We start from the raw sequence: 21,965 nt of genomic DNA on the forward strand, positions 1-21,965 counted from the left end.
GGATCCAGCAGAGTTCTGAGCCCATCGTAGGGCCTTAAGATATAAATAAATAGATGATTAAGGACTTATTAGAGGTACACATTATAAGTTTTTGTAAATTTTACTTTTAAAACTGTTGCAAAGGGCTTCCCTGGTGGTACAGTGGTTAAGAGTCTGCCTGCCGATGCAGGGGACATGGGTTCGTGCCCCGGTCCAGGAGGATCCTGCATGCTGCGGAGCGGCTGATGCCCGCTGAGCCTGTGCGTCCGGAGCCTGTGCTCCGCAACGGGAGAGGCCGCAACAGTGAGAGGCCCACGTACCGCAAATGAAATTGAGCTGTTTGTAATGAGGTGGATGGACCTAGAGTCTGTCATACAGAGTGAAGTAAGTCAGAAAGAGAAAGACAAATACTGTATGCTGACACATATATATGGAATTTAAGGAAAAAAATGTCATGAAGAACATAGGGGTAAGACGGGAATAAAGACACAGACCTACTAGAGAATGGACTTGAGGATATGGGGAGGGGGAAGGGTAAGCTGTGACAAAGTGAAAGAGAGGCATGGACATGTGTACACTACCAAACGTAAGGTAGATAGCTAGTGGGAAGCAGCCGCATAGCACAGGGAGATGAGCTCTGTGCTTTGTGACTGCCTGGAGGGGTGGGATAGGGAGGGTGGGAGGGAGACGCAAGAGGGAGGGGATATGGGAACATATGTAAATGTATAACTGATTCATTTTGTTATAAAGCAGAAACTAACACACCACTGTTAAGCAATTATACTCCAAAAAAAAAAAAAAAAAAAGACTGCCAGGGTTCTAATAAAAAAAAAAAAAAACTGTTGCAAACATTTTGGGTCCTGCTGATGTCAAATTTTATTTACTAGGAGAGTGTCGCTCACCTCCTGTTGGACGCTTCCCCGTGCGTGGCCTTCCTGGCCCAGTTCAGTTTTGAACTGGACGCGCCACCTCTGAAGGCAGAGTCAGGGCTCGTGGTTGCATCTGTGGAACTTGGCACAGAGCGTGGCACCGTGCTGGTGCACCCCCTCGAGAGAATTTAACGGCATCTCAGGAGGGGCAGCCTGGATGTGTGTGGGTCCCATCTGTGAGAGGTCGTATGCGTGGCATTGAATGAGGATCTCTTGGGGGTGGGGACACGTAGGTGTGGAAAGAAATGGTGAGGGAGGTGAGAAGCCGTGGCCAAGCGGTAGATAAACGGGGCCCAGAAGGGAAGGGTGGTGCTCACAGCCGTTCTTCTGGCAGGACTTGCCACGAGGCCAGGCCATCTGGTAACTACCTCTGCAAAGTGGCGGTGGGCATGTGAGCGGCTGGGAGGCTGTGGCTCTGTCACCTAGGGTCCAGGTCCTCTCCACCAGGGGACAGAGAAATTGCCACAAGCACATCTCTCTGTTGTTGGCTTGCAGCGCGTGCTGGGGCCTGGGGCTTCCTGCTGCAGTTGCTTTGCCTCCCTCTGTCCGTTCCTCACGACAGCTGCTGGAAGCTTCTGACCCCTCCTTCGCCCTCCCCCCAGCCAGCCCCTGTGTCTAGTCAGTGTGGATAGTATAGTCCTTACCCCACTGATTCTTGGCTGGAATTCCAGCCAAATGGCTACGGGGACATTTCTGTCATAGACCAGAAGAAACCTAAATCCAGGCACTTTTCAGAGACATAACGCCAATTGGCATACTCTCTATTTCACACTCGCCTCCCTTGTTGCTTTAAATTGCTTCCCAAGTGAAGCAATTGCAGTCTATTCAGCACATCTCACGAAGGTATGAACCCTCTGGCACAGGTGACCATGGACCAGTGTCCATTTAACCAGTGCTGTTTCTGCTTTCCTTCTTCTGGGAGGCACGGCAGATAGAAAATATCATGTAGCATATGCACTAAGAATCGAGGATATAATTGAAAACTCTAGCCTCCCCTAAAAGGAGCCCCTAATGTGAATCCATGGTCCTTATGAATAAAAATGCACACAAAACAGACTCACAAAGACATTATACGCTGAGCCACTTGTATCCTGTTTCCTGGAACGGTTCCAAATCCGAAGGGAGCGTGGAAGGCTAATGGATCAGTTTCCCTCTCCTCCACCCTTTCTCTGTCTCTACCCTCTCCATCTCTGCTTCTGGGACTGTTTTAACAAGCAGAATAAATAGGAGTTGCCTTGAGATAGACTGTGTCCCCATTTGAAGTCCTGCTAGACTTGTTTTAATTCTGTGTGATTGTGTGCACGACCAAGCGTGTGTTGAGATAACACTGTTGACCGGGAGACTGGTGTTCTCATGTTCAAGGTCCATCCCACTTCCTTAAGAAGATATACTACCAGAACAGGTTAAGAGAGAAAATTGTTGCCATAGCACTTTCAAATCAAGCCCAAGTAGTTCTGTCCCGTTAGGAGAGCAGAGGGGCGTGGGGGAGTAGCAATGAAACAAGAGGAGAAAACATGCAGAAAAGCGAAGTCAGCTTTCCCCACACCTTAAATAGCAGTGTTACCTTTTTTTTTTTTTTTCGCGGTACGCGGGCCTCTCACTGTTGTGGCCTCTGCCGTTGCGGAGCACAGGCTCCGGACACGCAGGCTCAGCGGCCATGGCTCATGGGCCCAGCCGCTCTGCGGCATGTGGGATCTTCCCGGACCAGGTCATGAACCCGTGTCCCCTGCATCGGCAGGCGGACTCTCAACCACTGCGCCATCAGGGAAGCCCAGTGTTACCTTTTTTGAATCCAGAGTCTTATACTGGGGTTTAGTTGAGGCATTACAGCAAATACTGAGTGTCTGTTTCATCTAAGGTCCCACACAAGAGGATCCAAAATGAATATGACCTAGTCACTGCCCATAAGGCACCTATAATACAGTTGAAGGAGTTGCAACAAGTTCATAGTAACCAGAGGCAAAATAAGATGCACCCAACAAGAGAGCTGCGTCTAAGGTAACCTGTGGAATCCAAGAAAGGCTATGTCATAATAGTTCCACACTGTTGGCAGCATCCAGCTTGCAATGATGATGAATAAGGTTTCAGCTGGCAGAGACTGGAGTGGAGGTATTTCAGACGAAGGCAGTGCCATGAGTGAGCAAAGAGTCCGAGCTGGGAAAGCAGGGTGTCCTAAAACGTAGGACACAAGGAACATCCGGGAATAAGGTGAAAAGGGAAGAGAGGATCATCCTGAAGGTCTAGCTAATTCAGTGGGGAAAAAAAGCCTTTGGGAAAATGCTCAGAGTTGTGCTTTTTAAGATTTAGATCTCACAGTATTATAATGAAGTGGTTTGAGGCAGGAGTCTTGTGGAGGTTCATGGCAATAATCCAGGAAGAAGAAAATGAGGGTCTAGACTCAGGTGGCAGGAGGAAGAGTAAAAGAGTGGATGGATGGAGACTTTGCATGAGGCTCCCTGTGGGCTTTGGAGACTGAAGAGCTACGGGACGCAGAAGGGTAGGCAGTGCTGCCTGGGACCGCCCACCTTTCGCAGGCAGAAAATGGTACCACTTTTCACTCTTCTGTTCTCACCCTAATGAGTTTTTTCTTTAGGGCTTCACAGTCATTGGAAGAATAGTAAAAGATATAAATATCATTATTTACCACGTTAAAAGAGTTTTCTGGAGCCAGCCAGTAGGTCCTCATGAAGTGAGACGCTGAGAAAACTGTTGGGTGTAGCATAGACAAATGCAGGCCTAGCCGGGGGAGGAGCTGCCCTTTGCTAGTAGAGGGCCATGGGGGACAAGTTCTTCCTTGGGATCAGCCATCTCTTTTTCTTTGGGCGTTGCTAAAAAAGCACAGTGGAGACTGTTCTGTACCCTAAATAGAGTCAGAGTGAGTTTAGGGCATGCCACCTGCCACCCTTAGCCACCCAGGGATCCCATCTTTCCCCCGTTTCCCTCTGGTCATCTTTGGCTGTGGGGAAATTCCTCCATAATTGCAGTTCTGAGCTCCTAATGCCATAGTCCCTGCTGTGAGCACTGGTCTGCTGGGTGAGAGCTGTTGCTTCTCAAACCAGGCTATTAACTTGCCCAGGCCCCCTTTGTTTCACCTTCTGGGAATTATTTCCCAGCCTCTTGGTGACACAGCAGAGGCATCGAGTTGCCAAAGGACGCGGATAAGCACTGGAGCCAGTCAGGCGAGAACTGGAATGCTGGCTCCCCCGCTTACCTGCTGTGTGACTTCTGCCAAGTCACCTAACCTCTCAGGGACTCTGTCAGGAGATGATTAAAAGGAAAGAATGTAAACCACCTAGCTCAGCGCCTGCAACTGCTCTGGGCACATGGTAGGTTTTTTTCTCCCAGAGATTTTGGGACTTTGTCCCTAACCCTGTTCTTTATTCACTTTGCTTTCTCCTGGATCTGAGTTTTTGGACATGAAGCACCCCCAGGGTCTACTATAAGAAGTACTGGGTCATAAAATCAGCAAAATGTAAAGAGGCTTGGGAGGGTGCAATTGCTGAAGCAGCAGAGGCTTTACCGGGCTGCCGTGTTTATTATTCATTAACCCAGGAGCTAGGTAAACATGGGTAGATACATTCCTGAAGGCTCCACCTGATCTGTTTACTCTCCTAAGGAACGAAGTAATCAGAGTGGTGTGAGTCCCCCCTCGCTCAGCATTATCACCGCACAGCACTGCCTCCCACCCTGCCCGAATCCTAGCAGTGCTGGCTTCTCCAGAGAGCAGGCCTGGATTTCAGGATAAGTCACGTGCACAGCTCATTTGGTCATTTCTCTGAACTGTAAGTAGTGTAGAAAGAAAGGATGCTTTTGGAAGTTAGGCTCCTTTCGTTTTCCCAGCCTTATAAAGAGGCAGATCATTGGGAAAAGGAAGTAAATGTTTTGGCTAATGTGGCTCAACCCTGTTTTCTGTTGACAAGTAAAGGTAATCAGGTGTTCTGTGCTTTGCCACTTCCTTTGTCACCTTGTAAAATCCTCTTTTCATGAGCCCTAGTAGGATAGACTGAACTCCTCAAGGAAAGCCCAGAGATAGGGGGACATTCAAAAGTAAGAGAGGAAGGCACAAGAATCCTGTGACAGCCTTGGTCTGTTTACAGTGTTCATTTTTTGGTGGACTTGAGCTTCTTAAGGCTGGTCTTTCAGATCACAGAGTCACGTGACTACTTGCTGCCCTGGGGGGAAGGAGGCTATTGTTCCTTCTAGTCCTTATGGTCCAATTTGATCTTGTAAAATGCGACCTTTTAAACACTGCATTACAGCTATGAGCATTATCAGTTGAATGTAATTAGTGAGTCTGGGGTGTAGAAAGCCCCTCGAGAGGGCTTGTACTAAGCCTGCACTAAGGTAGACTCTAGGATGCTATCTGTTTTCAAGGAGGAAATGCTGAGAATACAGTTTCTGACTAATGGGTTGACACACTGGTAGGTGGTGACAGAATTGTGAGAGGCATACTCTGTTCTTGGAAGCTTTTGTACTTGGCCTATAAAACTAATGTGCTAGAAACAGCCAGTAGAAGGTAGCCTGTTTAGTTATGCCTTCCAAGAATTCACACATAAGGCATGTTGGTAAGAACTGACATTTTCTAGGGAAGTCACACTGGAGTCGGGGATTTAAGGGGTGAAGATGAGGTTGTGAGGTGAAGCATTTAAAGACATAGTGGTCAAGCTGGCTAGTCTAGAGCCCAGAGGATTTGCTGAGGAGGAATAGTTTTAAATAGAAGTGTTGAAAAGTCTTAACACCATCTTCTGCGGTCCCTCATTTTACATATGGTGGACTCCATGAGGTCAAAGGCCATGAGGCTGATGGTGCAGAATAAGCTGTTGTGAGCCTGGGTTGAGGGATGCCCTTGAAGGGCATGCAGTTTAGAGCTTAGGTGCTAGGGTGCCTTGTGAGAAACAAAGTCATGCACAGTGAGAGGGCTTTCTAGGGAGAATTTAGTTTAGGGGCATGAACCCTGGGTTAAACCTGTAGTGTTGCCTGAGAATCCAGCATGGTTGTCCTTGCAGTTGACGAAATAATTCTACACACTCACTCTTGGTTTCTGAGTCCTCTTTCACTTTCCCATTCCCTGCCACACACACACACATCTTCAGTACACACTTCTGTGTTAATGCTTAATTAGTAAGGATCAAGTATTATCCTTTCCAGGGCTATTTGCATTTTAACTGGGACAAAAACTTCGAGAGAAAATAATGCATCTAAAAAATAGAGTTTCAGATCTCTGTGACTTCAAGTTTTAGCAAGGGTAAAGGAGCCCTCCTTATGTCCCTAAAATCAGGGTGTCTAAGAAGAACAGATTGAAGTGGGGGGACTTGAAGTCTAAGGAGAGGATGTCCTCTGCCTGGAGCTGAATAGGTGCTCATATTTGTTAATCAGTGAATGAAACTTTTTAGTGAATGAATGAATTGCTGAATAAGGCTCAGGAGGGCAGGGTGCTTACAGAAAGAAGAGAAAGGACAATGGAAATGAGACCCATTCGAGGAGGAATTAATATGACTTGATGACCATGATCCTAAGACATGATGGGGAGAAAGCATTTTAAAAAAAATCACGCATACAGAATCTCATTGCTTGGGAGAGTTCCCCTGATGGAACCAGGAAGCTGGAACAGTCCTATGTTTAATCATCGGGGCACGCAACTATCATTTTTAAGTCAATACAGTTGACGCTTGGATAACATGGGGGTTAATCCACTGATAATTTATCATCACCCCCACTCCCACCCCTCATCCAAGGTTCTTCCACATCCACGGATTCCGCCAACCTTGGACTGTGTGGTACAGTTGTATTTACTATTGTAAAACATCTGCGTGAGTGTGAACCCATGCCGCTCAAACCCGCTGTTATTCGAGGGTGAGCTGTACTTGAAAACCTGCCTCCAGTTCACCTGTTTACAAGTCACTCATACGAGTTGCTGTCCTGCTTCCTGCTTCTTCTCCCTAAAGTTCTCTGTCCAACTTTTCCTCCCACGTCTGAGTGTTTGGGAAAATGGGAGAAAAAGTGGGGCTCAGGATGAATTGTGTGCTCCTTTCTTACAAAAGGACCCAAGGACTTATCCTTTTCTTACTCGACTCTTACTCGCACTTAAATTTGTCACTTTGAAATTTCTTTAAGAAAACATTTATCTTTTAAAAAAAAATGCCTGTGTTTGGAAAGTTATGCTTACAGTGACTTTCACTTTTTGCCTCTCTTTTGCACGGAATATGCTGCCCTTGGTTATGGAGAGATAACAGGCTCTCCTTGTCTCCTGGAGGCATTCATTCCTCCTTGACAGCCTGGTGTGCTCTGATCTGTATAAAACTCCTGCCTGCTGCCCAGTGCTCTGTATTTATGAGGCACTTGGAAAACACCGCAAGCGGCAGAGAGTGACCATGAATAGCAAACTTAATTTGGTCCAATATGTTTTGGCTTGCTTGACCTCACCAGAATAAAAATGTGCCTGTTTAAATTATTGTATTGAAGTTAAAAAAAAATTCTAGAGGCATTTATCTCATTGGAAGAAACTTTGGATTGCTTTAGCAGAGGTTTAAGTCCATGTTTAATATGTCGGATAGACTAGAGAGATGTTTAATGTAGAGCTTCAATAGCAGATTGGGTCATTGTGAGTTATGAATTTTAAGAGTCTGAATTACTATTTTTCTCTTGCTACTTTTTTTTTCTCCTAGACGACTGGCTGGCAACGACCTTTCTTTTATCCACCCAAAGGCCTTGTCGGGGTTGAAAGAACTCAAAGTTCTGTAAGTAATGCAATTTTAGAGTTTCACAGCTGGCTGTGTATTTTCTTTCTGTGTAGTCAACATGCTCAGAGCTAGGTTAAGCACAGTTTCTTTTAGTTCAGGATTAAAAGATTTAAGGAGTGGCCAATGGGTAATGTGGGAGGCTAGAGGCTGATTTAGGCAACCTTGGGTCTAGATAACAAAAAGTTAACGTCTAAATAACAGGCCCTCTGACCTCTGATGCATTACAGTTGAATGTTAGGCTTTTTGTGTGGCTAATGCATTGAATCAAAATCATATTTAAGCTTCACTGGTAAGGTTTTGTTTCTACTTCTTTTATAGCTGTAAGAACTTTGCATGAGCTGACCCTTAAGGGAAAAAGGCTTACAAGAGCTCCAGATGTAAAATCATTTTAGAGCTAAAGGGAATTGAGATGCCTATGATTTACATAGCCTGCGAGAGATCAAGAAATAAATTCCTGGCAGTGGTCAGGAACTGGCAGACTGGGGAGCCGGTGAACTGACTGCCGGCCCCACCTTACCACTGCCTCGCTGGGTGACCATCTGTAAGTCACTAGACCTCTCTGGTTCAGTGAGTTAGACGGGCCCTTTTCCATTCCATTCTGTGGTGATGATTCTTGTCAGGCAGTCATTTTATTAATATGACCAGGAAGGACATTAGGCAAAACTAGTAAAGACTTCATGTTCATTACTGATCTGTACCTCCATTCTCCAGGTCGGAGAGTATTAGACAATTAAAGCTTTATTTCTGCCCTGGCCCTGCATTCACTGGGGACATGGCCACTGCCCCCTAAGAGCTCAGGGTCTGCTGTCCTCTTGATAAAATTGTCTTTCTCTAATGTGCATGTTTCTGGGCTGTGCTTTATTTCAATTTGAAAAGGCATTAGGGATTCTAGTGGGTTTGCTTGCTATACCTCCCAGTAAACACTAATGGTACCTTGGGTGATGAATATTAATTAGGGTGCCTTAATTCCTGAGAATGAAACAATCCTGGACGACCCAGCAGGTCTGTGTTAGGAGGTGGCTTGGGGCAGTGGCCTAGGTTTCATTTCTGGCTTTACGACAAATGCCTCTTGCTCTTTGGCAACTCTCTTATCTTGGGTGCTTTCCACCTCGACTCCTCATCCTTTTTTTGCTATTGGAAAGAAATGCTTCTAAATTCCTCTAAGAAAAAATGGTCATAATTGCTTCTTATTCACTAACCCAAAAATTTCCTTCCAGAACTCTCCAGAACAACCAGTTGAAAACAGTACCCAGTGAAGCCATTCGAGGACTGAGTGCTTTGCAGTCTTTGTAAGTAACTTTTTGGTTTTCTGCATTCTTGAATCATTAGGAGACCACTCTGGCTACTAAATAGGTAAAGAACTGTAATCCTAGGGAAAGAAGAGATGTATCCTCTCATCTGGGATAAAAATGGGTATGGCTAGTTGCTATTACTGAAATGTCCATTGAAATATCCTGTCTCCAAGGCTGGGAGAAAGCTACAAGCTTTCATGTAGCAGGTGATTACACCCTCTTTGGAATCAGAGTTATGTGTGTACAGAAGTTCTAGAGTCTTGTGCCATGATGCTCAAGAAACAGCCACAGAGAAGTTTCTGTTTCAGGTGGTAATGATCATCAGAGCAAATTAATTATGGATCCTCATTTGTGGATGTTGAACACTCATCAGGGGTGGTGACTTAATCGCCTGTGCTGTCTTTTTCTCAGGTTTTTTTTTTTTTTGAGGAAAGTTTGGTTTGATGTGGAATATTCAAAATTTCAGCTCTTGAACAGCAAGGTCCTACTGTATAGCACAGGGAACTATGTTCAGTATCCTATAATAAACTATAATGGAAAAGAAAATGATATATATATATATATATACACACACACCCATATTTATATTATATATATATATAATATATATATATGTAAAACTGAATCACTTTGTTGTATACCAAAAACTAACACAACATTGTAAATCAAGTATACTTAAATTACAAAAAAGATTTCAGCTCTTGGTTTTTACCATGTTTAGCCACTATTTTCAAAAGCTTTTTCGCATAGCACTTCACTTTATTCTTGTTTGAATTCTTTCCCATATAAACGTATGTATGTATTAATATGTATATGAACCTGGAGAATGGGGGTCATTGCCTCCATGGTTTAGCTCTGCACACCCCGCTTCCCCCTAGAGTGGGGGGATCAGGTAAGCAGCAGTAGTATCACAGGAACCATGCAAACCCACAGAAGATTCTAAAGAAACAACCATTTTTATGTTAAATAAACAGATATTTGTTCATGACGAGACTGCATGTTGTGGACTAGTGTTGTCAGGTCTCCCCATCTCTGGGTTAGAAGATCCAGCTTCTCTGTCTTCAGGGGCTCGGTTTTAGAAAAGGTTGAGAAGCACTGAACTGAAGCATGCGGTTATTGTAATCTTTTGCCAAGATTAAGAGAAACCCTTGGCATATTTATCTGTCAGAATGTTTACATTGCTCTCAAAAGAAGTTCAGATAAATTCAGATTAATTAGAATTCTGAAACAGGCCTGTGTGGTTTTGCATCCCCACTCTGCCACTTGTTAGCTGTTAGCTGGTTTGGGGCACATTATTTAAAATTCTCTGTGCAGTAGTTTGCTTATTACCTACCATGTACTTTAATTCATGAAAAGCACTTTTAACCGTATCTGACATGTAGTAAGTGTTCAATAAACACTTGTAGAATCTATTAATATTAATAATGATGACTATTTTATCTGTTCTTTCTTTTGATTACTAGATTACCCAATTTGCCTAACTAGGTGAAGGAATTGTCTGAAAGTAATGAAAAAGTATTCTTTAAAACAAGCAATTTCATTAGTTTCTTATTCTACTACAGTGATGAACACAAATGTGCATTGCCTCAGTTCATGTCCTAACACTAAATACAGTGGGACTAGGGCCTAGTTTCTCAGTGTGGCACTTGGCCCACCCTCAACAAAATCACTAGGGGGACATTGTTAGAATGCAGATTCTTAGGCCATATCCTAGGAGTCGTGATACTGTCTCTTTAAAGGTAGGGTCCAAGAAGCTGGAGTTTAAAAAATTTCCCCAGATCATCCTCATGGATACAGAAGTTCTGAGAATCACTGAATGAAAAACTGTAATAGTTATCACACTTAGGTGTTTATAATTTTAATTATAAAATTAGGGTATAACCACATCACATATTTGTGTACTAATCTGTCCCATAATTTTTTTTTTATTGCCCTTTGAAATAACTGTAAAGGTAAGCATGTGTAGAGATGCACATGAGCTAAAGAAGACATAGGTGAAAGTGACCGGTTTGTCCCTTCCACTCGCTGACATAAAACCATTTATAACTGCACCAAAAACACATCACTGGAAATTGTAAATTATGGATTACCTTTGATTTTAGATTAGATAGTCTGGTAGTTAATGGGCAGTAATATGAAAATGAAAATATGTACTAATAAAGCATAGCATCTGCTGTAAAGGTTAAACTTTAAAATGTATCTACTATCATAAAAAGGAATATCTAGGGTATTGGCCATTTAAGTTCTGGTTTCTTTTTTTTTTTTTTTTTTTGCGGTACGCGGGCCTCTCACTGTTGTGGCCTCTCCCGCTGCGGAGCACAGGCTCTGGACACGCAGGCTCAGCGGCCATGGCTCACGGGCCCAGCCACTCCGCGGCATGTGGGATCTTCCCGGACCGGGGCATGAACCCGTGTCCCCTGCATCTGCAGGCGGACTCTCAATCACTGTGCCACCAGGGAAGCCCTAAGTTCTGGTTTCAATATAAGTTTAATTTAAGGTAGATATTTGTTAAGTAGCTCATTTCACCAACTGCCGAGTTATGGAACATAAGGATTTATTATTTGCCATCACTAATTGAATAGGATTCCAAATAGACTATTTCAGGGAATAGATTGGAATGAGTTCCTTAAAGAAAGGTGATTTTGCTGCCTCTGCACCATTTCTAACCTTGGACGGATGTACACAGAAGGAGCCATCTTACCTCCCTTGGATCTGAATTCATTAGACATTTTAAATAGTCCTCTTTATCTTTTGCTTCTTCAGAATTTGTTTTCCTTCAAAACCTTCATACAGAATTGTTCTTATTTCCCAAGACTTAATGATCAAACTATTCAATCATTTTGTCTAGTTGGAAGGCTGATAAACAGAAGGCTAAAATCTTTGAACATTAGAAAAATTACCAAGAAAACATACAAATAGATTTTTTTTCTAATTTGTGGTCCATAAGTACTCTAAAGTGCACATGGTATTTTTGATCATTTAGATGGGAAAAAAATTTGAGAAAGAATAGATACATGTATATGTATAACTGGATCACTTTGCTGTACACCTGAAACTAACACAACAGTGTTAATCAACTGTACTCCCATATAAAATAAAAAGTTAAAAAAAATAAAGTATTTTCACAAAAATCATAGGTATCTTCCTCTAAAATAATGTTTTAAAAAAGCATACTGTGCTCATCACTCACTGAGTGCAGTGCATTGTTTAAATTATGTCCCAAATTGGGATGGGAGGGAGGTAGGGGTAAGGAGAGGAGTCAAACTACTTTTTTAATAAAGGCATTGGGGTTTTTTTATATGTATCAGAAATATAAGGAGCTATGTGCCAGGCCTGTTTTATTTAAGACGGAAATGTTCATGGGTTTGTTAGCATAGTGGGTGCAGTGGTCAAGTTAGATACAATTGAAATTCTGTCCTGGTGTAAAACAGTGTTATCAACACTTGAGTCAGTTTGCAAATCTGATCTTCAGACCTGAATTACATGAAAGATTTCCTTGTGGTTTTGAAATAGTGCTCAGAAGGAGCAAAGTTCATTAGGGCTTGAAATTGACCAGAAGTGGTTTGATTTTGCAAATGGGTGACGATGGCTGTAAAATCTGAAAGTGAATTGTAGATATTAATAAAAAGCTAACCTAACAACGAAACCATGAAAATGGCTAAAGTGTTTCCTGAGCAGGATATTAAAATGACATGTCAGAATTTGCTCCACTAGAATTTTTTTCTTTATAGTTGTTCACACTTATATTGACTATTAAAGGATTTCAAAGACTAAATTTCCTAGGTTTTCTACCGTAACAGAATCTAAGTATTTTGAACTTGAAACTGGTAAGAGAATATAATACTATAATGTCTATATTATTGGTAAGTGAGGAGTAGAGAGAAAAAGGGAGAGCTTTTGATTACATAGAACAAGTGTTTATGATAACATAGACATTCATCAGTAAATAGCTGCATTTAAATTGTTATTGTAATTCCACTTACGGCAAGAGAAAAAAGTATGTGAGTCTCAGTAAGATATAAAACAGACTTTTGAGAATAGGGAAAGGAAGCACATTTTAAAGACGGAAATAGTAAGGGAATTTATTTAATACATTGTTAACTGTTTAACAACTCAAGTGCACTTATTGCCAAACGAAGTTGAAACGGTAAAATAACTTAAACCACATAATCTCTTCACTTTGTGAGATATCTAATGCCATTTACTGCCCCTATTGAAAGAATCAGTTACAGTATTTTGTTTTTTGGTCTGTTAGTTAGGATGAATTTTAATAGTGTAGGTCATTGGTACAAAGCCACACTAAGACCATTTCTCTGTGAAACATTGATCTCAGTGTAAATGCAAACTCATTACATTTATGGGTGTGCCACCAACACCCACATGTGGATTGAGGTGTAAGGATTAACCATTTGAGTCACCACAAATCCTTTTTCTCATTAACTTTTTATTTAAGGGTTCCATTTTCCCAGATTTCTTCCTTTTGATCTCTTATGTATGGCTGACTTTACAATTTGGGGAAATTTTTAACAGAGGAAATTGTGTCTGTGCATTTTTTGTTGTATTATTATTTTGCATAGAAGGTAGTTTCATTACTATCTTAGCTTAGAACTCACCTGGTTATCTTGCAAAGTTAAGACCACCCCTTTTCTTTGGTGGGGTGTAGCACAGAATTCTGCAGGAGCCTAAATGGTGTATATAATACTGGACTTATGTTAAAAAGGTCTAGAAGGGACTTCCCTGGTGGCACAGTGGTTAAAAGTCCTCCTGACAATGCAGGGGACACGGGTTCGATCCCTGGTCCGGGAGGATCCCACATGCCACAGAGCAACTGAGCCCGTGCGCCACAACTACTGAGCCTGTGCTCTAGAGCCCATGAGCCACAACTACTGAGCCCACGTGCCACAACTACTGAAGGCCGCACACCTAGAGCCCGGGCTCTGCAGCAAGAGAAACCACTGCAATGAGAAGCCTGTGCACCACAACACAGAGTAGACCCCGCTCGCTGCAACTAGACAAAGCCTGTGTGCAGCAACAAAGACCCAACACAACCAAGATAGATAGCTAGATAAATAAATAAATAAATAAATAAAAGTCTAGACAACTTTTCTTATTATAGTTTTTTGCCACATCTTTTTTTCTTCCTGTTTTATTGAAATGATTGACATATAGTATTGTATAAGTTTAAGGTGTACAGCATAATTATTTGACTTATGTACATCATGAAATAATTACCACAATAAATTTAGCGAAAATACATCATCTCATACAGACACTTAAAGAAATAGAAAATAAATTTTTTTCCTTTTGATGAGAGCTCAGGATTTATTCTCTTAACAGCATTTATATATAACATTCAGCAGTGTTAATTATATCTTTCATGTTGTGCATTACACCCCTAGTACTTATTTACCTTATACTGGATGTACATCTTGATGAAACACATATAGGGAGGACTTAATGTCAGTGGAGTGTTGTGTGTGTGTATGTGTGGGGAGCACTGCTCATTATACTCATTCTTATAACATGAGCAATTTAGACTTTTAAACTGTTGTGACACAGAGAAACTGGGGAGGGATTTCAATTTGTGCTTAAAATACAATCTAAATCCTCACCTGATCTAATGGGGCTCTGTGTCATCTGGTCCCCATTTGCATCCACATCTGTGTCTCCCTGGACCCTCCACTCTTTTCCTCCTGTGTTCTAGTGACTCGGACCTTCTGGGAGTTGCTGGGACCACACCCAGTTGGTTTCTGCTACAGAGTCTCTGCCCTCACTGTTTCCGTTGCCTCAAACACTCTTTGCCCAGCTTCCTTTGCCGCCTGCTCTGGATCTTAGTTTTTGTTTCTTTGTCTTTTGCGTCACGCGGGCCTCTCACTGCTGTGGCCTCTCGCACCGCGGAGCACAGGCTCCGGACGTGCAGGCCCAGCGGCCATGGCTCACGGGCCCAGCCACTCCGCGGCACGTGGGATCTTCCCCGACCGGGGCACGAACCCACGTCCCCTGCATCGGCAGGAGGACTCCCAACCACTGCGCCACCAGGGAAGCCCTGGATCTCAGTTTAGTGGCACCTTCTTAGAGATGCTTTTCCTGACCAATACATTGTAAGAAGCTACCCTCCCCCCTCAGCCCCTGCTAATCCTGATCTCAGTACCCTGTTTATTTACTTCATAGCACTTTTTAAGCACTCTGCAGTCATGTTTCAGTCTGTTAGTTATATTGTGGCTCAGTCTCCTCATTACTGGCGTGTTCACCATTTTTACCTTTTGTGCCTAACAAGATTCTCAGTTTATATGTGTTGAATGAATTGCAGATAGATTAGCTATGTGTAGAATTTAATTGCATGATTTAGTTACATTATATGGTTAATTGTATGATTATATTTCAGCTCCACATTATTTATAGAAAATGTCCAGATGTGTGAATGTGAAATAAATGTCCTTAACTGCCTCCGCTCAACAAAATGTCTCTCTCTCCCTAAGTAGAAGTTCCTTGAGGCTGTGAAGTGTGTGCATGTGTATGTGTGTATGTGTGTGTGTGCTTGAACACACTGCCATCTACTCATTAAAGAAAATCTGCTAAGCAGCTCTGTAGCCAGTCCTTTTCCAGTATGTTGTATAAAGGATGCCTGTCTCTTCTCAGGGGTAGGTAGGTTCTAGAAAGTACAAGGAATAAACAAACCTAAAACTGTTTGTTTCTAAGTGGATTCTTAAGGCAGCTGCTCAGTTTCTGAAGCTCTCCACTTTTTAGTGCTCTTCAAGTTATCCTGACTATCAAACAGAAGGCTTCCATCAGATCCTTACCGGGACCAAGGGTCTTTGACCTCGGCCAATCTGCCTCTGGAAAGGAGACTGCATTTGGGGCTGGGGCAGTTAGTTGGGAGCGGGGGCTCAGCACTTGCATAGAGGGGAAAGGGACACTTATGGCAGGATCCGAAGCTGGAGCAGCACAGGGAAACAGGAGGCACGGAAACCACTCTGAAGTCAGAATTTCCTGAACTTGGAGGCTGCCAAAGTTGATTTCTTTAAAAAATGGGCTGCCGGGTTTCCCTGGTGGCGCAGTGGTTGAGAGTCCGCCTGCCGATGCAGGGGACACGGGTTCGTGCCCCAGTCCGGGAAGATCCCACATGCCGCAGAGCGGCTGGGCCCGTGAGCCGTGGCCGCTGAGCCTGCGCGTCCGGAGCCTGTGCTCCGCAACGGCAGAGGCCACAGCAGTGAGAGGCCCGCGTACTGCAAAAAAAAAAACGGGGGGGGGGCTGCCGTTTTGACCTTGCACCTGTTTTCTAGTGTTCCCTAATTTTCACCAAGAGATCCAAGCCTGTGAGATATGGATTTAAATAGTGAAGTTACATCAACAAGGTATTTGCGAAGAAAGTTGTGATTTGCCTGGTGCATACGGTTCCTCATCATATTAATACTAACTTGTCATTTTGGTGAAAAGCAGTTATTCCAACAATTACGCCTGGTTGTGTGTACCCCTTTGGTACCAAGTCAGAATAACAATTAAATTTAATATCAAATATTAGTTATAAAACTGTAAGTAAGTAAAATAGATTATTTGGTCAGCTTAGTTTTTTCTTGTTGTTTTTCTGTATTTTTGATAAGTACATTCTGAAACATAAAATTCGAGCTTGAGCTTTCTTTCTTTCTTTAATATATCATTCTGCCATACAGTTGTGCTTAGCCAAGGATTCTTGAAGGATTCAGATTTGTGTGCATCCCTTTGTTATGAAGGAAGGGAGACAACTGAGTTCCATATGCTGGTCTTGGAAACATTGTTAGATTTTAGGAAAACTTCTAGTGAAATTAAAGAAATAAAGGATGCAGTGGCTTTGGTCATTTTTAGAACTCCATTTTTTTTTTTTTTTTTTTTTTGAACCCTGAGAGTTGTGTGACTTGCCTTGACTCATTCCACTAGAATCCATTATTGAAGGTGGTTGTTTTTTTCTGTCAGGCGTCTAGATGCCAACCATATCACCGCAGTGCCTGAGGACAGTTTTGAGGGGCTCACTCAGTTACGGCATCTGTGGCTGGATGACAACAGTTTGACAGAGGTGCCAGTGCATCCCCTCAGCAATCTGCCGACCCTGCAGGCGCTGACCTTGGCTCTCAACAAAATCTCCAGCATCCCGGATTTTGCATTTACTAACCTGTCCAGCCTGGTGGTTCTGTAAGTATCCACCCCTTTTAATACTATATATTTCTGTTAATTTGGGGGCAAAAGCAGAGTTCTTGTGACAAATTGTTATAAAAGTACCTCACTGAGTGTGTTCTTGGAGAGCTGGTGTTCGGGGGATCTGCCTTTTTTACAAAATTACATGTGCTGACTTTTAAAAATACAGAACAAGATAATTTTAAAAAAATTAACGTTCGATGATAACAGTTGAATCTCTCAAAAATAAATGGCCATTTGTAGTCAGGAGAAGAAAGTGGGTCATTCAGCAAACACTAGTACAGCTTTTACTTGTATCCCAGCAATGCATTCAGTGTTTAAAAGAGGCGGAATCCTTTTGGAGACGCCCGTAGAAAATGAGTTTCAGTGATATTTCATGTTTTTACTGTCTATTCAAAGAGTATGTGATTTTCTGTTGTTTCAAAAACTTGGACATGATAAAGTGGCATTTCTTGTAAAATCTGTTACCGATTCTCACTGATGTAAGCTGACATTTCCCCTGCCTCCCCATAGGAGAACTCATCAAAGTTTTGCTTCATGTAATTAAAAGCTCATCAAAACTTTTGTTTGGATATGGATAAATACTCAAGAATCTTCCATGTGTGCACCCCTTTTCCACTAGAGATATGTTGCTTTTCCACTGGCCTCCTATGTTCAGTGAATCCGAGTCTCTGCAGTGTTTATCAAGAGATATCTACCCAATGCTATTTGTTTTCCATTAGTCAAGTGTTGCAATGTTTAGCTGCACCATTCCTTTAAGCTCTACCAATTTAGACATGTAAAACATTATAATAATTGCTTCTGGGTGAGGCAAAAGTCATTTTGATGCTTTTTTCCATAGGCATCTTCATAACAATAAAATTAAAAGTCTGGGTCAACACTGTTTCGATGGACTTGATAACCTGGAGACCTTGTAAGTTTATTCGTATTTTGGATGATCACATTTGGGAAGCTGACAGTGCAATTTTGCATTTCATTGCAGAAAAAGGAAAGAAGTAATGGTCTTAAGTTCAGCTCATTATTAATTTGCTTTAATACATGACTAAAGTCTTGCCTTCAGATAACACCATCATGAAAACTAATCTAGGCTTCTGGTTAAAAATGGCGCACCAGATTGATATTTCTTACAAAGGGACATGGTAAAACCAGCTCAGTCTGCCACGCTGTACACCTTTTCAAAAACTTTGGTTTTGTTAGTATGATAGGCAGTTTGGGAACTTTGAACCTTATAAAATTAATACTGGAAAAGCTGTTATGTTTCTTTGTTTTCTCCCTCATCTCAGTTGCCTTGCTAATTGTTAACAGTGGGTTTGAATACCATCTCTGCTTTTGTATGCTAAATGCGATGAAGGTTTCCATTTTGCTTAGGATACTTTTGTTGTTGTTTCTATTGTTAAAGTGTTAGAGAATTCTGGCTGTTTCAAAACTGTTCATTGTACCATGATATGAGCAAAAGACATAGTGCAGCTGTGTGTAATCAAGAGTAGGATCTTTATTTTTGTTGTTTTGGTTTGTACTAGTTGCCTTTATTCAGAGATTTATAATATTAGCCATCGTGGTATAGTAAATGATTCAGAGAATGTCCCAGTTAGATGGGTGAGTAACATCTGATTGGAATGCTTAGGGTTTGTAATATTTTGTTTAATTGAATTTTTGGGTTAACTGTCAGTCGATGAGAAGACTTAAAATCTTTTAGTACTCTGTTAATTCACTTTCCTGTTTAAACCACTAAAAGATAGTAAGCATCAGTGGATATCTGAAAGTTGAAGCTCTTGAAGAAGATACTGCCAAACCCAGTTCTTCTATTCTAAGTACGTAAATACCAGTGGAACAAAAGACTGGGCGGGTCTTCTGATCCTAAACCTTGTATTATTCCAATATATTATTCTAATTATATTAAAATTAAACCTTTTCTTCCCAGTTAAATTTTTATTTACCATGTTTTTCTATGTAGAAAAGGAAAACAACATTGGTCTCTAAGGTGCTGGCCTTTTGATTTTATTTACTCTCATTCTGAAATCAATTGCTGATCATATGCTAACATTCTCTTTAGGTTAAAAGAAATTAAAGTTTAAATACACTCAGAGGGACTTCCCTGACTGTCCAGTGTTTAAGACTCCATGCTTCCAGTGCAAGGGATGAGGGTTCGATACCTGGTTGGGGAACTAAGATCCCACATGCCTTGTGACATGGCCAAAAAATAATAAATAAAATAAAATACACTCAGAATTAAGACTTTTAAAAGTACAGATCACTATGGCTTTTCCCTCTCCTAATTAATGGAACTTTTCCAACAATTTGTAACCCACGTGAGGACCGTAGTTGCATGAAACCGTCCCGGTCCTTCTCCTTATACATACTTAGGTCATCCTGCTGATGTTAGGGCTGAGGTCAGCTGCCCTCATACCAGAATTTCAGGAAGCCACTCTAAACCTAAAATAGAAACCTCAGTTTCAGGCTATTGTCATTTACAGATGATAGTCAATAAATTCTATTTTATGGAGAACTGCCATTCAGGTGATTTGTTTATTTAATGCACCAGTAATATGTGATTCTGAGAGTTCTTTGCACTTTTAAAGTTGTTGACTTAAAACATCATAGAAGAATTAAGATTCTTTTTTCTATTCAGTAATCTAAGAAAAGGTGTAAATTTAATTAAATGCACTGGCAATTTGTTGTCAAAGAAAGATTACCATCCAGAGGATGTGATTTAAAAAAAAAAAAAAATTTGTACCAAAATACCTTATAAATTGTGACCATCCTTCAATGTTCTTATGTATTTTTCCAATTTTTTCTAGGGACTTGAACTATAATAATTTGGGGGAATTTCCTGAGGCAATTAAAGCCCTTCCCAGCCTAAAAGAGCTGTGAGTATTGCTTTGCTCTATCTGTGCTTTAATATCCCTAGAACTCACCATTTAATGTTCCAACAATGAGATTTTAGAACATCTTTGTTCCATTACATGTATCATAATACACACACACACACACACACACACACACACACACACGATCCTACAGATTGGATTATATTGGCTAGCACAGACAATTTTGAGCATAGATTACTGTATAGGGCTGGATTCCGGTGAAGCAAGCCATAAGGTATGGTCTCTGCTTTGTAGGAGCTGTGGTCGTAGTCCCACTGGGGAGGCTGACCATGTAAGACAGACAGAGAGCAGTTTCTAGGTGGAAATAAGTGCTGAATGAATAGGATAAATAAATCATTCCAGAAAAAGACCTCATTGAGGCTTGGGGTCACTGGAAAAGACATCACCAAAGAGAAGGAATTTGACTGGGCTTGAAAGAATGGAAATATTTAGATAAATGAAAGAGATGAGGGAGCATTTTAGATGTTGGATTTGTCAAGGTCAGAGATAAGAATGCACGTGGCATAATAGAGATCATGTGTCATGAATTGATAGCTAATATTCTGAGATGCATTGCTTAAAAACTAAATGCAGGTGACAATGAGAGAGATTTTGGGGTTAGAATACCTGTGATTCTTGCGGTCTAAAGTTCTTTGAGGATGAAGCAAGCTAAGCGTATATAAGGGACCTGGCAGTGGTAGTAGGTTAAGCAGTGGGTTTAAAAAGAATTAGGTATGGTCCTGAAGAAGATGAGATGGAATTAAAATTTCGGTTTCCCCACATTTTTGAAATTTTCATGTAGTTGTTATCAGTTATATTTTACATCCTACTGAACAGTAGTAGATATTCAGGTTTTAACTTATTTCACAAGGGGATAAGCATCTCAAAATATTTTTCTTCTATCTTTGTAGGTTATTTCACAGTAATTCTATTTCTGTTATTCCTGATGGAGCATTTGATGGTAATCCACTCTTAAGAACTATGTAAGTAGTTTTGAAATTTTCTTTTAATATGTAATCATGTAAAGCAATGTCTGTACAATGCCAAACATCTGGATAAAGAATGAAAATTCAGGCTGTTAGATATATGAGCTTTGTGAACATAGATTTAGTGTTGGAGTGCTTGTGAACATATGAAAACTTTGCTTTTTTGGCTATTTTTACAGACATTTATATGATAATCCTCTGTCTTTTGTGGGGAACTCAGCATTTCACAATTTATCTGATCTGCATTCCTTGTAAGTATTATAGAAATTTAAAAACAAACCTGAATATTTACACAATTGCTTTAATGGAAAGCTAGAATTCATCGTAGCTCCAGAAAACAGATTCTTTTATTTTCTTTTTCTTGGGTGGAAATCCAAAAGAAAACTTATGATGGTTCTTATTTATGTGAACACTTGGTCAAAATTATCACACTTTCAGGTCCAATCAAGAGATGAAACTAATCTTCTTTTTAGGTATAGTGGTACTGTAATTGTAAGCTGTTTAAAAAATAAAATGAAAATATTATCTATGAAAATTTTTTATTTTAAATTACTTTTTATCTCCCAATTTCTTAAAGAGTCATTCGTGGTGCAAGCATGGTACAGCGGTTCCCCAATCTGACTGGAACTGTCCATCTGGAGAGTCTGTAAGTGTGGCCCTTTGAAGAAGGGCTGTGTAAAGATGACACCACACTGGCCTGCTAGTAGGTTGCCAGTGCTTTTTGGTGATGATGATGAGTTAATGTTGATTTCTACAATCTTGGTTTGTGAATATCATGCATAGAGATGGATATATTGGGTTTGGAGTCAGTCAACTCAGGTAGAGTATATAGCCTAGTATGTGAGAGGTAAGTTCTGAAAAGGTCACTGAAACTATAAGGAAGTAAGTCAGTACCAAATTAGAAGCAGTGCTTTAGGAGTTCAGAAGTGGAGCAATCGATGTAGATGATCAGAAAAGGCTTTATGGAAGAGGTGAAATGTTTCAAAATTGGATACTGTCAGGT

At 41.3% G+C, this 21,965-nt stretch overlaps 1 protein-coding gene across 1 annotated transcript in view; it reads left to right on the forward strand.

Annotated features, from left to right (window-relative positions):
* Positions 1 to 21,965, forward strand: part of LGR4 (leucine rich repeat containing G protein-coupled receptor 4) — a 98,052-nt gene that overhangs the window by 62,900 nt on the left and 13,187 nt on the right. Inside the window, exons 3-10 of the mRNA XM_082629208.1 lie at positions 7,574 to 7,645; positions 8,866 to 8,937; positions 16,891 to 17,106; positions 17,951 to 18,022; positions 19,908 to 19,976; positions 20,888 to 20,959; positions 21,142 to 21,213; positions 21,540 to 21,608. Of these exons, the coding sequence (XP_082485334.1) occupies positions 7,574 to 7,645; positions 8,866 to 8,937; positions 16,891 to 17,106; positions 17,951 to 18,022; positions 19,908 to 19,976; positions 20,888 to 20,959; positions 21,142 to 21,213; positions 21,540 to 21,608 (714 nt within the window). The remainder of the gene's footprint in view (positions 1 to 7,573; positions 7,646 to 8,865; positions 8,938 to 16,890; positions 17,107 to 17,950; positions 18,023 to 19,907; positions 19,977 to 20,887; positions 20,960 to 21,141; positions 21,214 to 21,539; positions 21,609 to 21,965) is intronic.

The sequence above is a fragment of the Mesoplodon mirus genome (genome assembly GCF_964341445.2).
Source record: "Mesoplodon mirus genome assembly, chromosome: 7".
In the NCBI taxonomy this organism is placed as follows: Eukaryota; Metazoa; Chordata; class Mammalia; order Artiodactyla; family Ziphiidae; genus Mesoplodon; species Mesoplodon mirus.